Source organism: Bos indicus, chromosome 18, assembly GCF_029378745.1.
Source record: "Bos indicus isolate NIAB-ARS_2022 breed Sahiwal x Tharparkar chromosome 18, NIAB-ARS_B.indTharparkar_mat_pri_1.0, whole genome shotgun sequence".
NCBI classification, from domain to species: Eukaryota; Metazoa; Chordata; class Mammalia; order Artiodactyla; family Bovidae; genus Bos; species Bos indicus.
The window spans coordinates 66,576,498-66,589,585 of NC_091777.1; the positions used below are offsets into that span (position 1 = coordinate 66,576,498).

The following is a 13,088-nucleotide window of genomic DNA, read 5'->3' on the forward strand; positions in this document are numbered from 1 at the left end:
ACAGCGTGGCCCAGGAGCTGCTTTTCAACCCTGGAGCGCCCAAGGCCAGTCTGGATGAGCGGCCCCAGCTGGCACTGGGCGACTTGTGACTCCGAGCTGACTCACTACGCGCCAGCAACGGGCAAAACCCGTGAGGTCCGTGGAGGCCGCTGCCCAGTCGAGGTGTGTAATCAGAAAATTCGGAGAAAGGAGGACAAAAAAGCCCAAAGGAGACAAGGAAAGAATGTGGGAGCGGGGGAGGAAAATGGGTCGGGAATCCAGGTGCTCGTTACTCTCGAGCAAAGTGGTCGCGCTCCCGACACCCAACGTCACCCAACAAGACAGACTTGCAGCTCGGGAAGGTGTGTATGGAGGCTCCGCCGCACTGACCCAGGGAGACCGGGAAAGGGAACGCGAAAGGAAGAGGTGAGAGGCGAGTGAGCCGCAATCCTGCCAAAGGCCTCAGAGAAACCCAAAGCCTCAACATGGCGGCGCCGGAAGTCGCACGACTTGGAGGCTTCTGGGAGTTGTAGTGCGGCGGGAGCATGACGCATTTCCGTCCAGGCCGGAAGTCGCGGTCCTAAGCTCCTAGAACTTGGAGAGGAGCTGGTGCGGTTGTGAAGGGAGCATAGGCATCTAAATTCTTCACCCTTGGGAGGAGGGGTCGGGCGCACTTCGTACACAGTCGTCTGGTGTGGGCACGGGCTCTACCAAAACCAGCTCCGCAGCCGCCGCAGCTAAGAGCGCGGCGACATACGCGGCAGGTGCTTGGGTGGCCACAGACGGCAAGGGAAAGCACGGAGACAGCGAACAAGCAGCCGCTACTCCTAGTCGCTTTCAGATTTTTTTTCTTTAAGCAGCTGCAGTTACTCCACAGTAATATAACTGACCTCGTGTGCGCCAGGCGTAGAAAGCCAAACTCCAACAGCGGGAGTTTGCAGCAAAGTAAAGGTTTATTATGTGGAGACAAATCCTAGGAGTGTTTTAAAGGGAAAGATTGGAGAGGCTGGGGTTAATAATTTTTTTTTTTTGGACATTTCTTAATCCTGTTTTTTGGCAACCTGCTCCAGTATTCTTGCCTGGAGAACCCCCATGGACAGAGGAGCCTAGTAGGCTCCATAGCGTCGCACAGTTGGAGATGACTTATCACGACGTCTCTGGCCAGGTGATCCATGGCTCCAGGATCTGTTAGCTCATCTTGCCCTGGACAGACAGCTTCAGTTTGTATTAAAATACGATGCTATCGATCACAGCAGTTTTGGTCGTCTGACACTGGTGGATTCCGGAATTGAAGTCAGAGGGGACAAGAAAGGGGATACAGTTTTGGATAATAGAGGTTAAGCGTAAACTCGGTAGGGAAGTCGTTTTTAGGGGGACTCGTTTTCAACAGTAATTTCCTGTTCTGCTTTTTACTGCATGTGACAGGAACATTCCAATGTTGTCATAGTCCCCCTAAAATCAACGTACGAATTTTATAATGCTCACAAGGGGATCTTTCACAATTTTCTTGACCTGTGTTTGAATACTCCCTGTGTCTTCCAGTTTTACTCCATCATTTACCACATTGCCCTGGAAGTGAGTGTTGTGGAAATAAAGCCCGCTCAAAAGAGGACATGCAGAGGCTATTACTCAAGAGTTGAACCTAGCAGGGGAGATCAACCACCATCCTTTGTGTTTGAAGTGAAGTGAAGGTCGCTCAGTTGTGTCCGACTCTTTGCGACCCAATGAGTCTATACAGTCCATGGAAATCTCAAGGCCAGAATACTGGAGTGGGTAGCCTTTCCTTTCTCCAGGGGAATCTTCCCAACCCAGGGATCGAACCCAGGTCTCCCACATTGCAGGTGGATTCTTTACCAGCTGAGCCACAAGGGAAGCCCAAGAATACTGGAGTGGGTAGCCTATCGCTTCTTCAGGGGATATTCCTGACCCAGGAATTGAATCAGGATCTCCTGCATTGCTGGCAGATTCTTTACTAACTGAACTGAGAGTAAAGCAGATTGGGAGGGGGAAGATCATGGTGAAAAAAAAGAGAAGGTTCTGATTGGAGAGTATTGGCTTGGGGGTCAGAAAGAAAAACTGGAAGTTATCAACCAAGTCCTGAGAGCTGGGCTTGTTGCCACAGAAGTTGTAGTTCCGAGTTCTGTTGTCTTATACTGGCTTTCCTTTATCTGTGTATTCATTCTCTGGTATCACAGAAGTCACGTCTTCATCTCTGGCTGGCTCCCTGCTCATAAGTAGATTAGTATGGTAAAGTTCCTAGGCGTCCATTGTGAACTCTTTGTGTACTCAAATCAGTTGCATGGTGGGGATCTTGGGAACCCTGGGCTGCGCTGAGGTATAGCAAGTGGGGTAGGCACTGGTACAGCTGTTCTGAGGTGGATCAGAGGCTCAGCGTGGGCTCCATTCGGCCAGAATCTGTCTCCGGGCTGGAACGGGAGCTGCCCTCCTGGGGCCCCTCCGCCTACCGACTCGGCTGGGATGGCTGTACTGATGAGTCCAATTGAGGTAAATGCTTTGTCCACTGGGCCCCTCAGCCAGCATTTTTTTTTTTTTTTTAATACTTTTATTTTGCTGTTGCTGCTCTGGCCTTTCTCTAGGGGCGGAGAGTGGGGTCTACTCTCTGTTGTGGTGCTCGGGCTTCTCATTGTGGAGCTGGGGCTGTAGGACGTGGACTCAGTAGTTGTGACTCCTTGGCTCTAGAGCACAGGCTAATTATTTGTGACACAGAGGCTTAGTTGCTCCACAGCCTGTGGGATCTTCCCGGATCAGGGATGGATCCCATGTCTCCTGCATTGGCAGGTGGACTCGGACTCTACCACTGAGCCTGGTGGCTCTTGCCAGAGACCCAGGTTTGATCACTGGGCCTGGAAGATCCCCTGGAGAAGGAAATGGCAACCCACTCCAGTATTCTTGCCTGGAAAATCCGTGGATGGAGGAGCCTGGCAGGCTTCAGTCCATGGGGTCCCAAAGAGTCGGACATGATTGAGTGACTTCACTTTCACTTTCATTTTGGCTGGCCATTGTCTGTGTGTTCATTCTCTGGGTATCACAGAAGTTGTGTTTTCACCTCTGGATGGCTCCCGGATATATGCAGATTCATCTGGTAAAGTTCCTAGGCATCCATTGTTAGGCTTTGAGTTCATCTATAAATTCCTTTCCAAGTAGAGCTGTGCTTAACCACTTATACTTACAATAGCAACGGTGAAAGTACGGGTTTGCTCTGGATATCAGCTATGCCATTTCTGTCTTTATAAAACAAGTCTAATTGAAAGTAAATCATAATCTGTGTTATTCACCTTTTTAAACTTATTTTTTGAATCTTTAACTCATTCAGAATTAGCATTTATTCTTGGAGTTGTAGAGAACTCTCTTGTTTCCTGTTACTTTGTGCCTGTTCCTTAGCATTTCAGGGCCATCCTGGAATTCTGTTTAGCAAATGCTCTCTGGACTCTATGCCAAGACCCAGCACCCCTGTCTTTCCCAGATATTTTCATTCTTGGCCCCCATGGAGGTGGGATCAGGTTCAGTTCGCCTCATGGGCAGGCATATATAGCGACACAGTTCTTGTTGTCTCTTGGGGTTTTTTTGTTGTTGTCGTTATTCTGTGTTAAGAAATAATTTATATATCATAAAGTTCACCCTTTGAAAGTAACAGTTCAGTGGTTTTTATTATATTCACAAGGTTGTGCAACCATCAATATGATCTCATTTCAAAATAGTTTCTATATCCTAAAGAAGCCGTTACCCCCCAACCCCCTCATCTCTCCTTTCTCCTGGAAACCACTCTACTTTCTGTCTCTCTGTATTTGTTAATTTTGGACATTTCATATAAATAGAACCATACATATGTGGCCTTTTATGTCTGGTTTCTTTCACTTAGCATCATGTTGTCAAGGTTCATTCATGCTGTAGTATGTATCAAAACTTCATTCCTTTTTATTGCCAAAGACAAATGTATCATATGGATAGATCTTATTTTGTTTATTCATTTATCATTTGATGGGTGTTTGTTTTCCTTTTTTGGCAATTTTGAATAATGCTGCTGTGAACGTTCTTGTACAAGTTTTTGTGTTGACATGTGTTTTGAATTCTTTTGGATTGAAACCCGTGTATCATGATATAACTCTACGTGTAACTTGTTGAGGAGCTACCAGACTGTTTTGCAAAGTAGTGTCGCATTCTGTATTCCTACTACTGTGTGCAAGAGTTCTAGGTTTTCCACATCCTCACCAACAGCTGTTACCACCCATCCTTGATAACAGCCATCCTAGAGACTGGGAAGTGATATTTCACAGTGGTTTTTGACTTGTATTTTCCTGGTGGCTAACAACATTGCGAAACTTTTCATGCATTTTTTTGCCCATCTGTCTTGCTCTGTTTTCGACTTTCAGAGTGTCCTGAGGCTCAGTTGGAACCTCAGTTGGATCCTTTTCCTGCTGGGAATCCCCTGATGAACATCGAGGTGGTTGAAGTCCTCACCCTGAACCAGGAGGTGGCTGTTCCCCGGAATGCCCAGATCCGGGCTCTGTATGCTGAAGATGAGGGCCTGAGCCCAGAGGTTCTCAGGGAGCCCCCTCAACATCTGGATAAGCCTACGGCTGATCCTGAGATGGCTCGGCAGAGGTTCCGGGGTTTCCACTTTGAGGAGGTGGCTGGTCCCCGCGAGGCGCTGGCCCAACTCCGGGAGCTCTGCTGCCAGTGGCTGCGGCCCGAGGCGCACTCCAAGGACCAGATGCTGGAGCTGCTGGTGCTGGAGCAGTTCCTGGGCGCACTGCCTGAGAAGCTGCGGCTATGGGTGGAGTCGCAGCACCCAGTGGACTGCCGGCAGGCAGTGGCCCTGGTGGAGGACGTGACCTGGATCTCTGAGGAGGAAAGTGAGTTCCATGGAAGGGTGGGGAGATGGCTGTTCCTGGGAGGGTGTCTCGAGGGTGGGAGCAAAAGAACCCAGCCTTCCTGACGGGTGGCAGAAGGGTGGCGCCCACTCCATCTAGGCCAAGGGCATCTGCTTCCTCCCCTTCCCCGACCCCATTTGGGGAATCAGTTTTAGATCATCAGTCCCCAACCTTTTTGGCACCAAGGAATGTTGTGAAAGACAGTTTTTCCATAGACAGGCGTGGAGGGTGTGGTTCGGGCTGTAATGGAAACCATGGGGATCAGCCGATGGAGCTTTGCTGTCTTACCCACCACTCACCTCCTGCTGTGTGGCCTGGTTCCTAACAGGCCTTGGGCTGGTACCTGTCTGCAACCCAGGAATGGGGACCCCTACTTTAGATGTTTCCTTGCTGACATACCTGTCACTACCACTAGATCAAAGAACTTTGAGAATGGCCTCATCCCTGGACCTGTTTGTGGAAATGGAAGGCCTCAGGCCCTACCTCAAAGCTGCTGAAACTCTTGGGTGGGGCCTGGTACTGCGTCCCTTTTTTTAAAATTGGAAGATAATTGCTTTACAGTGCTATGTTAGTTTCTGCTGTACAACAATGTAAATCAGCCGTAAGTATACATATGTCCCCTCCCTCTAGAACCTCCCTCCCACCCTGGCACTGCGTTCTTTAATGAGCCCTCCACACATTTCTGATGGAGGCCAGCAGATAATGTGCTTCATTTTTATCCTGGGATCCCTGCTGCATCCATTTCAGTCACACAGGTGTATGTGTATGTATTTCTGAAGTGGCTTCTAACATCACACACTCATTGGGGGCTGTGAATAATGTGATGACTGAGACAGGATTCATGGACTCGTGAGGTCAACAAGCCTCCAACCTAGCAAGAAAGATGGGAGTCTGACAAGTGAACATGCATCTGACAGCAGTGGGTAGAGTGGTGACGGCAGCAGTGGGCCAGGGAGATGGTACAAGTTTGGGATGTACTGGGGATCCAGCCTTGATGAGACTTGATTTTCATTAGGCTGAGTTCTATAGAGCACAGACACCTGTTGGCTCACCTCCATTTTCTGTGTCCATGACCGGTACTCAAAAGATGCTTCTTGAGTGAGTGAATGGTTGACTGACTGACTGATGCTTGAGGAGGAGGGAGGGAATCTGAGCCTGGAGAGTGGCATCCAGAGAACAGGGCTTCCTGGAGAAACAGGTGTGGGCAGAGAGCAGGGCTGGCAGCTGCAGGAGTGGTCTCTTCACGTGCACCGAGTCTGGGGTGCTGTGGTCAGCAGGCTGAGGGTCCCAAAGATATCCACATTAGAACCCTGTGAACCTCACATGGTGAAAGGGACAAGGGACTTCACATGTGTGATAACGTTAAGGATCTAGAGATGGACAGGTTAACCTGGATTATTTGGAAGGACCCAAGGTCATTGCAAGGATCCTAAGGAAGACAGGCAGGAGGGTCAGAGTCAGAGTAGATGTGACAGCTGAAGCAGGGGTGCTACAAGGAAAGTGTCATGGGCAGCGAGCCTCCGGGAACTGGAAGGAGCAAGGAATACATTCTCCCTAAGTCTCCAGAAGGAATACAGCCCTGGGAGCACTTTGATTTAGCCCCTTGAGTTTGTATCAAACTTCTAATCTCCATAACTGTAACACAGCAAATTCGTGTTATTTTGAGCCACTGTCATGGCAGCTTGTTAAACCAGGGAGCTAATACAGGTGCCAGGAAGACGGTTGTCAAGCTCATGAGATGAAAGTCAGTGAGTCCATGTCACACCACGGGGGCAAATGAAACCAATTAGTATTACAGAAGACAATGGAATAGGCTTTCCAAGGAACCCTGCATTTTTGGTCAGCATTCTGTTGAACTTGGGTGTGACTGCTGTGAACCTTTGCACAGAGTGGTTCAAGGGAGAAATACAATTTACTGAAAATGTCCAGAGTGATTCAGGTTCGGGCATGGCTAGACCCAGCAGTTCCAGACGTCTTCAGGGCTTGTCGTCCGCTATATCATTCCTCTGGGAGCTGCACGCAAATGCACACTGTTTCCATATAGGGCTCCCAGCATGGGGTTTCTCTTTCCTGTATGTTCCAGCAGTTGCCTCTTCGGCTCTCATTGGCTGGCTGGGGGGCCGGGGTTTGTCCCTGAGGCAGTCATTTTGGCCAGGAGGAAGCAACAGCCTGGCGGCCCAGCCTGGGTCATACCATGTGTCCCCTTGATAGTGGCGGGGGCGGGGGCGCGGGGGGGAGCGCATCATCATTATAGAAGCCTAAGGATCGTGTGGGGACACATGGGGAGAGTCACGTCAAAGCATCACAGAGCTGGGCAGAGCTGTTTTCGAAGGTGGAAGAAACTTGGTAAAATTGCATCAAGATACGTTTGAGAGAATGAGTCTGGTCCTGGCAGCCAGAGAAAGTCCCACCCTTCGTGGGGAGGGGGGACAGAGGGAGGGAGGACTCGGAGGCCAGCAGTGGGTCTCTGTGTTTGGGGAGAAGGTGTGAAGCCAGCTGCTGAGGTGATGTGGCGGTGACTCGGCTGCCTCAGTGGAGGGCCTGCTTCCAGAACAGTCCTTGGAGAGGCAGGGAGAGGGGCCAGCAGGAGGGACGCCAGTGCCCTGTGGTCACAAAAGTGGGGTTTGGGTGCAGGTCACAGAAAGGACTGATGGGATGAACTGCAGGTGTGTGCCGGCCCCAGGCATCCCAGAGCCAGAGGTGGGCTGCCCTTGCCCTGCTAACCCTGTGCTGACATCTCTTCCCAGCACTGCCCACCCAGGGCGCCCCCGGCACTCTCCCTCCCGCGGCTCAGCAGGACACAGCTACCTGGCCCGTGAAGGCGCTGCCTGAGGTGAGTGGGGAGTGTTGCACTTTCCTTCTCTGGTCCTGACTTCCCCGGCAGGTCTGCCCTCCAGTGTCCATAATGTCATTGGAGACCATGATGGGGCACACTGACCTGGAGTCAGGAAACCTGGACGGAAGAGGAAGAAGGGCCAAGTGAGAGGCAGGCAGCCTTGAGCCCTGGCGTGCAGATGACTGCTGGATCTCAGTTAAAACAAAAGAGACTTCATTCTCTGGAAACACAGACTTGGGTGTTTATGGTGTTTAAAACAAAGCCTGGTATTTGCTTCAAAATAACCAGAGCCAGGTTGTAGACAAAATAGGACTGGTCCTGTCTTACTGACTGTCGAGGCTCAGAAAGTGGCCGGTGATGGTGTGTATATGGCCTTGGTCAGGGCTGACACCTGGCTTGAGCACAGAAGTGGTCTCGTGTAACGACTGGTCTGAGGCAGGCTTCAGGCTTCGTACAGGCAGGTATGGCTGTATTCAGGTGTTCCAGCCTCTTGCTTCTCAAGCAGGCTCTGCCCCTTGTGGGCAGAGTGCTTCCCATCTGGGTTAGGGCAGTGGAAGACCTCTTACTCCCAGAGTCCTGGTCAGCATCTCGAAAGGACTGACCATACTGCAGCTGGTCTGCTGCCCCACCCCGAGGCAACCCGAGGGGTAGTCCCCTGTGGGAAGTCATGGGGAAAAGGAAGCAGTCTGTGGCACTTGTAGTCCTTGTGAAGGAACTCCAGTCTGGGCCCCAGACTCTGGTTTCATCAGAACACACTCACTAGACCTCTTACAGGCCCCAGGCAGTGTTTCCCAGTAAACCCCCAAAGCTGGGGAGTGCCAGCACAGTGAGCTCTGTTGGAATGTCCCTGCCAGCCTCTCTTGTGTACCTACCAAGGAGTGTGAACTTCCTGCTGAGACACGTGTGTGACGTTGCAGGATCCAGTGACCTTCCTGGACGTGGCTGTGGACTTCAGCACGGAGGAGTGGGGGCTGCTGGACCCAACACAGCGGACTGAGTACCACGACGTGATGCTGGAGACCTTCGGACACCTGGTGTCTGTGGGTAAGGCCCCGCCACCGTCCCCAGGACTGGGATGCCCCAGAGGCTGTAAGTCCAGGCTTATACCTCCTCTGGGCCCAGCGCAAGGCCTATATGTGCCTTCAAGAGTCCCCTGCAGCCTCCAGGCCTTTAGCTGACGCTGTAGACCTAGAAGGGCAGGCAAGGTGTGGACAGAGGCAGCCTCGGGTCCAGTGAAGGACTGATTTGCTGTCCAAACTCCAAGGGGATATGAGAACCCAGACGCTCAGCCATCTGCTGAGCTCTGCTGCTTCAGTGCTTCGGTATCCCTCCCCAGCCTGCGTGGCTGCACTTGGGGCGGGAGGAAGCTTCTGGATATCTGATTATGTCGTATTATCGACCCGTTTCAGCACTTTCTCAACGCGGTCCACACGTCTGGGTTTCTTTCAGGGTGGGAGACGACCCTGGACAGCAAGCAGTTAACGCCACAGCCTGGACCTCCTGAGGAGGGGCCCGCCTGCCCCCTGAAGGAGGAGGAGGGGTCCTCGGCGGATGACGCCCGGCCCTCCACCTCCGGAGAGGCTCTGGAGGCCGGGGCCCCGGGAGTCTGGGACACAGCGCTGAAACCGGTGACACTCGCTTCGGAAAATACCCTCCCCCCGCAGCCGCCCGGGGACAGCCCCCAACCCCAGGCGAGCACAGGCCCGGACCGCGGCCGCGTCTCCCTTCAGAAAGCTGTTCCTAGAAAGCGCTTGCGCAAGCGCGACCCCTGGCTTAAAAGGGGGACACGCGGCGCATGCGTAAAGCTTCCTCCAAAGCGCGGCGGCGCCGGGAAGGCTGTGGAGAGCGGCGGCGACGGGGGCAGGAGGCCCTGCGCCCGGAACGCCCCGCAGATCACCTTCACGCGAATTCACAAAGGGAGCCAGGTGTGCCGGTGCAGCGAATGCGGGAAGACGTTCCGGAATCCCAGGTACTTCTCGGTGCACAAGAAGATCCACACGGGAGAGAAGCCCTATGTGTGTCGGGACTGCGGGAAGGCGTTCGTGCAGAGCTCCTCCCTCAGGCAGCACCAGAGGGTTCACACTGGGGAGAGACCCTTCGTGTGTCACGAGTGCGGGAGGACTTTCAACGACCGCTCGGCCATCTCCCAGCACCTGCGGACCCACACCGGGGCCAAGCCCTACCCGTGTCCGGACTGCGGCAAAACCTTCCGCCAGAGCTCCCATCTCATCCGGCATCAGAGGACTCACACCGGCGAGCGCCCCTACTCCTGTAGCAAGTGCGGAAAGGCCTTCACGCAGAGCTCGCACCTGATAGGGCACCAGAAAACGCACAGCAGGGTGAAATGCAAGAAGAAATAGCCTGCCTCCCAGCTCTCAAGCCGTTTGAGGAGGCGTCACCGTTGCAGCAGTGTCACCTGAGGAAACCTGGTTGGGATTCGGATATGAATGAAAGTCGCTGGTGATGAAATTCTCAAGACCCAAGGACGACCAGGAACACCGCCCTGCACTTAAGAAAACCAGTGGGGAGTTACTGCTAATGAATACATCAGTCGCTCCTAGGTGTTTGCTCAGTTGATTTGCCGTTCTAATTTGTTTGTTCATTGGTTGTTAAAAGTAATAACTAGTGAAACCTGAAAATGCTTGTAACGTAAGTTTAAAAAAACAGATACCAAGAAGTCTGTGCACTGATGTTTGTGGTAAAGTATTTATGCATATGGACAAGGGTTGAAAGAGAACTTGGATAAATAAACTATATATTTCTGTAGTAGGGTCTCTGTGTGTTTTTTTCCACCTATTTAAACATCTTTTCACTAATGACTTAGTTAAAAGAAGCAATGTTAAAACAAAAGGATGGGCCCTGGGTGGATGTGGGAATTTGTCCCAGAGTGCATAAGGGGAGTGTGTGGGGAGGCAGGTGAAGGAAATGCTCTGGGAGCATGATCAGCAGGTAGGAGGGCGGGTGTTGCATGGACCTCCTTCAGATGAATGGACATCTGTCAGGATTATATGAGCAGCCTGGATGGTGAGCTAGAGGATGATCAACCAGGGAATGGTGGATGATGCCACCAGGAGGGCAGGCAGTGCCCTAGTCTCATGGCAGGAGCCTCTCTACTCACCACTCTCTCACTAAAGGAAACGTGAAAGTAATAAAGGCTCAGTTGGGAAAGATTTCAGGCTGTGGGTAACTTCATGTCATAAGTTGACTGCTTCGGAAGGCCAGAGACACCTCATCTCTGATGTGAATGTAAGAGTTCACACTTAATATAGCATAAAATGATGCGGGATTTATTACATTGTGTCAGCTGAAGGCTGGAGAAAATGGAGAAGCTAAGATCTGGTTTTCTTCTGTCTCATATCCACAGATCACAGAACATAGAAACAACCACCATTACAGCTGTTCTTTTGGAGCTGGAATTTAATGAATGCCAACCATCTAGACAACCAAGAGAGCTCCCATGCGGCTGCAGTGTCTTCTTGGTGTGCACAATAACCTTCCCAGGTTGGCAGTCTTCTTCCTATTTGTGGGGACAGAACCGGTGAGCAGCAGAGCCAAGAGATCTACATATATTTAGTTATTTGCTCAACAAGCAGGCCTTGAATGCCTACAGAAAAGAATTCAAAGGCCACGTGAGAATCATCTTCCAGCCCCTAGCGGCTTAGATTGTAATTGGAAAAATATGGCCAACGGAAAATAGAAGGTAAAGGTGAAACAGGATTAAAGCAATTTTTCAGGGCTCTAATAAGGGTCAAATAAGGACTTTGGTGTATGAGAGTGGAACTTTTTCAGAGTATAGAATGAGCTAATGGATGACCAATTCCTCAGGATCTTCATCCACCAAATTATATGGTCTTCCTTCTCCTTGCTGTTCATTCACAATTGCCACTTCCAGCATTGTTCATGATATTTGTGTATGTCAAGACCTACTGGAGGTTAGTGTCAAGTTTGAAACACTCCCTCAAAGGACACTAAAAATTGGAGGTGTGTGTTTATGTCTGGAATTATAGGACTTAACTCATACTGGAGACTGACAAGATTAGTGTGGTAAATCTATTAAGTGGAGTTCTCATATCTAAGAAAAACTGCATAATGTGATCAATGGTGGGAAGTCTTTCACCGGGTGCTCCTACCTGTTGACATTACATAATTTGTACTACAGAAAGGCTCCATGAATGCCATGAATGTGGGAGGCTTTCTGTGGGAATTATCAACTAATTAGGCATCAGAAAACTCATACTGAGGAAAAACTGTTCTTTTGCAATCAATGTGGGAAGTCTTTCAGTCATTTATTTTAATGTCTATCAAAGAATGGAGAGAAGTCTTAATGAGTACAATTAATATAAGAAATCTTTCCTTCAGAGCTCTGATGTAACTTCACATCAAAGAACTCACACTGAAGAGAAAGAAGCCTTTCTCTTCATTGGGAAAGTGTAATCAGTTGGGAAATGCTTCAGTTGGAGTTCTCACTTTGAAGTGTTACTTCAGAGAACTCACACTGGAGGAAAACTTCATAAATGTCATGGGAAAAGTATTCCCAATGGAATTCTCACCTTATTGGACATCAAAGAATCCATATTGGAGAGAATCTCTGTAAATGTAACCAATGTGGGAAATCTTTAGATGGAGATTTTGATCTTAGTGTGAATCAGAAAATTCATATATAGGTGGAAAAACCACATGAATGTAACATGAAAAAGCCTTCAGCAGACCATCTGAGTTACGGAACACCAGAGAATTCATAGTGAAAGAAACCTTCTGCATACAATCAGTGCAGACATGCTTTCACTTGGCGCTCTTCCCTTGCTGCATATCAGAGAACTCATCCTTGAAGAAAACCATTAACAGTTTTTAGTGTAATGACATATGGTCAATCTCTGCTCCTCTACTTGTATAGGACTCCTTAAAAGACAATCCTACTAAAGGTGATCAACTAGACAGTGTTCTTAGTACCACTGAGGCCTAGATTTGAGAAGGAACAAGGACAATAGAATAGGCTCTGATGTGGGTAAATGTTTCCTTAGATGATTAAAAATGGAAACAGTTGATTAAAATGTAGTGTCAATGTTTTTTACTTATAATATCAATGTTCTTTTTCACTTAGATATTTTTCCGTTTGGGAATATTTGCATAGTTTCTAATCTGTTTTATGTGGATTCTGTAGTTTCTAATGTTTATGCAGATTCTATAATTATATGAAGTGAAAAATACATTATGTACATGGTCATGCTGTCATGTTTAAAAAAAATGTTTGCATATGGATGAGAATAAAAGTGGAATGGCTAAATAGTTGATTGGTCCCATTTAAAAATATTTAAATGCTCCTATGATAATTAACACATTTGTAAAAAACAGAACAAAATTAGAATCGTGTGGACTATCTC

General features: G+C 49.5%; 1 protein-coding gene and 1 long non-coding RNA gene across 4 annotated transcripts in view; one reads left to right on the forward strand and one right to left on the reverse strand.

The window, feature by feature from the left end:
* Positions 1 to 446, reverse strand: part of LOC109571633 (uncharacterized) — a 20,581-nt gene extending 20,135 nt beyond the window's left edge. Inside the window, exon 1 of the long non-coding RNA XR_011561810.1 lies at positions 370 to 446. This is a non-coding gene — a long non-coding RNA (uncharacterized lncRNA). The remainder of the gene's footprint in view (positions 1 to 369) is intronic.
* The window catches only part of ZNF274 (zinc finger protein 274), a 23,324-nt gene extending 12,851 nt beyond the window's left edge, over positions 1 to 10,473 (forward strand). Inside the window, exons 1-5 of one of the 3 annotated variants that reach the window (XM_019978145.2) lie at positions 23 to 162; positions 4,371 to 4,853; positions 7,619 to 7,704; positions 8,625 to 8,751; positions 9,157 to 10,473. In XM_019978145.2, the coding sequence (XP_019833704.2) occupies positions 4,430 to 4,853; positions 7,619 to 7,704; positions 8,625 to 8,751; positions 9,157 to 10,067 (1,548 nt within the window). In that variant the 5' untranslated portion in view covers positions 23 to 162; positions 4,371 to 4,429 and the 3' untranslated portion in view covers positions 10,068 to 10,473. Of the gene's footprint in view, positions 1 to 22; positions 163 to 462; positions 2,485 to 4,370; positions 4,854 to 7,618; positions 7,705 to 8,624; positions 8,752 to 9,156 lie in introns of those variants that run through there. The other 2 variants (XM_019978144.2, XM_019978139.2) reach the window with 2 other exon arrangements.
* The last annotated feature ends 2,615 nt before the right edge of the window (positions 10,474 to 13,088 follow it).